The sequence below is a fragment of the Solea senegalensis genome, linkage group LG17, assembly GCF_019176455.1.
Source record: "Solea senegalensis isolate Sse05_10M linkage group LG17, IFAPA_SoseM_1, whole genome shotgun sequence".
NCBI classification, from domain to species: domain Eukaryota; kingdom Metazoa; phylum Chordata; class Actinopteri; order Pleuronectiformes; family Soleidae; genus Solea; species Solea senegalensis.
The window spans coordinates 13,230,825-13,232,210 of record NC_058037.1 but is presented as its reverse complement, the minus strand read 5'-3'; the positions used below and the strand labels follow the sequence as shown (position 1 = coordinate 13,232,210).

At 41.3% G+C, this 1,386-nt stretch overlaps 1 protein-coding gene across 1 annotated transcript; it reads right to left on the bottom strand.

Moving 5' to 3' along the window:
- Window positions 1-499: 499 nt before the first annotated feature.
- On the bottom strand, window positions 500-1,180 carry ripply2 (ripply transcriptional repressor 2). Its single transcript, XM_044049944.1, has 3 exons — window positions 966-1,180; window positions 792-862; window positions 500-679 (listed from the first exon to the last, which is right to left on the bottom strand). The coding sequence occupies exons 1-3, from the start codon at window positions 1,086-1,088 to the stop codon at window positions 505-507; spliced, it is 369 nt and encodes a 122-aa protein (XP_043905879.1). The 5' UTR covers window positions 1,089-1,180; the 3' UTR covers window positions 500-504.
- Window positions 1,181-1,386: the final 206 nt, after the last annotated feature.

The following is a 1,386-nucleotide window of genomic DNA, read 5'->3' as shown; positions in this document are numbered from 1 at the left end:
TTTATCTCAGTCCATATGTGTGTGTGTGTATTCTCCACTGAGGAGGTCAAGCACCTTCCACGTGTCACGCAGTTTCCGCACTCCAGGCGACAACGCGCAGGAACTGTGGAGTTTACCACTTAGCACTCAAGGAAAACAGCTGCGGGGAGTTTGGGAGGTTCTAATGAACGAGTGAACACCAAGGCACGTCTTTACTCACAAGAAAACTCCGTTTCAAAACCTTGCTTTTCACTTATTTCTTAAATTATAGACACACGTTCTAAAAAAGGCTGCATCCCAAATAGGACCCAAGACAAATATGTGTATATTTCATGTATTTTATTAGAAAATGTCAACAAAATACAAATGAGGTAGAAAAGTGTGAAATCAATAACTTAAGCATTTACATTCTTGTTAGGAGAACCTTAAAAATGATATTTACATATATTTACAAGAATAAATTATAAAGGGAAAAATAATAATAATAATAATAATATATTATAACAACATTGGTCTCCAAAGAGTTCAGTTCAGCTCCTTGTCCATCTCCTCCTCATCGTAATCGTCATCTTCATCGCTGTCTTCGTCGCTGCTGGAGTCCTCATAGGGACAGATTGTCGCTTGGACCGGGTAGTTGCGCAGCAGCATCTCTGCGTCTTGGTACAGGTAGTCGAAGCATTTCGACTTTGGCCAATACAGCCTGAAAAGATAAGAAGAAAACCCGTTATATTATGAGAAAGTAATTGATATGATACACAGTTTACACACGTCATTAATAAGAAATAACAGTAAAGTAAATAAACCAAACTTACTTGACTGGGTGTGAGATCTGTGGAGTTTTGGAGCTCTTTGCATCACAAACGTCTCCATGCACCGAGTGAATCTGAAATGTAGAAAATGAACGCGTTAGACTTTACTTAAATCACTTAAAAGTTATTAATAGTGTCAACGCAAAGCCTCCGGGACTTGACGTTAACCAAACGTACCGTGTGCGCGTCCGTTTTCTCCTCTTTCCCAGTCCACGGTCTCCACAGACGGGACTGTTGTTGGGTGACATTGTTGTTTCCAGGGAAAAGAGAGGTAAATCCGTTAGAAGTGTAAGTCTCCATGGTTCCGCTGTGGTCGTCAGTTCTGCTTAAAGTCCTCAAGAGAATGTGCCGATGCAGAGCAGGAACCTCCTATTTATCGGAGTCCTTGCATGGCATGCCGGTGCCAAATTGCGCTTTGACGCGTCCCCAAGTGTTTCCATGCGCCACGATGGCGAGGTGCGAGGTCACACTTCAGCAAACTCCGAGCATTTGGTCTCTTATCTTCTTCTTCTTCATAACGAATCTAGAAAGCACGTAATACTTTTAGTAGAACATGTTTTCTGTAGATATTGGCCTATTTATTCCAGTTTAAACTTGT

What these genes read in the sequence shown, in the direction of transcription:
- ripply2 (XM_044049944.1), bottom strand. Translation starts at nt 1,088, where the DNA reads ATGGAGACTTACACTTCTAACGGATTTACCTCTCTTTTCCCTGGAAAC. An exon ending in AGAAAACGGACGCGCACACG is followed by an intron (nt 863 to 965) that starts GTACGTTTGGTT and finishes TCTACATTTCAG; the next exon opens with ATTCACTCGGTGCATGGAGA. An exon ending in CAGATCTCACACCCAGTCAA is followed by an intron (nt 680 to 791) that starts GTAAGTTTGGTT and finishes TTATCTTTTCAG; the next exon opens with GCTGTATTGGCCAAAGTCGA.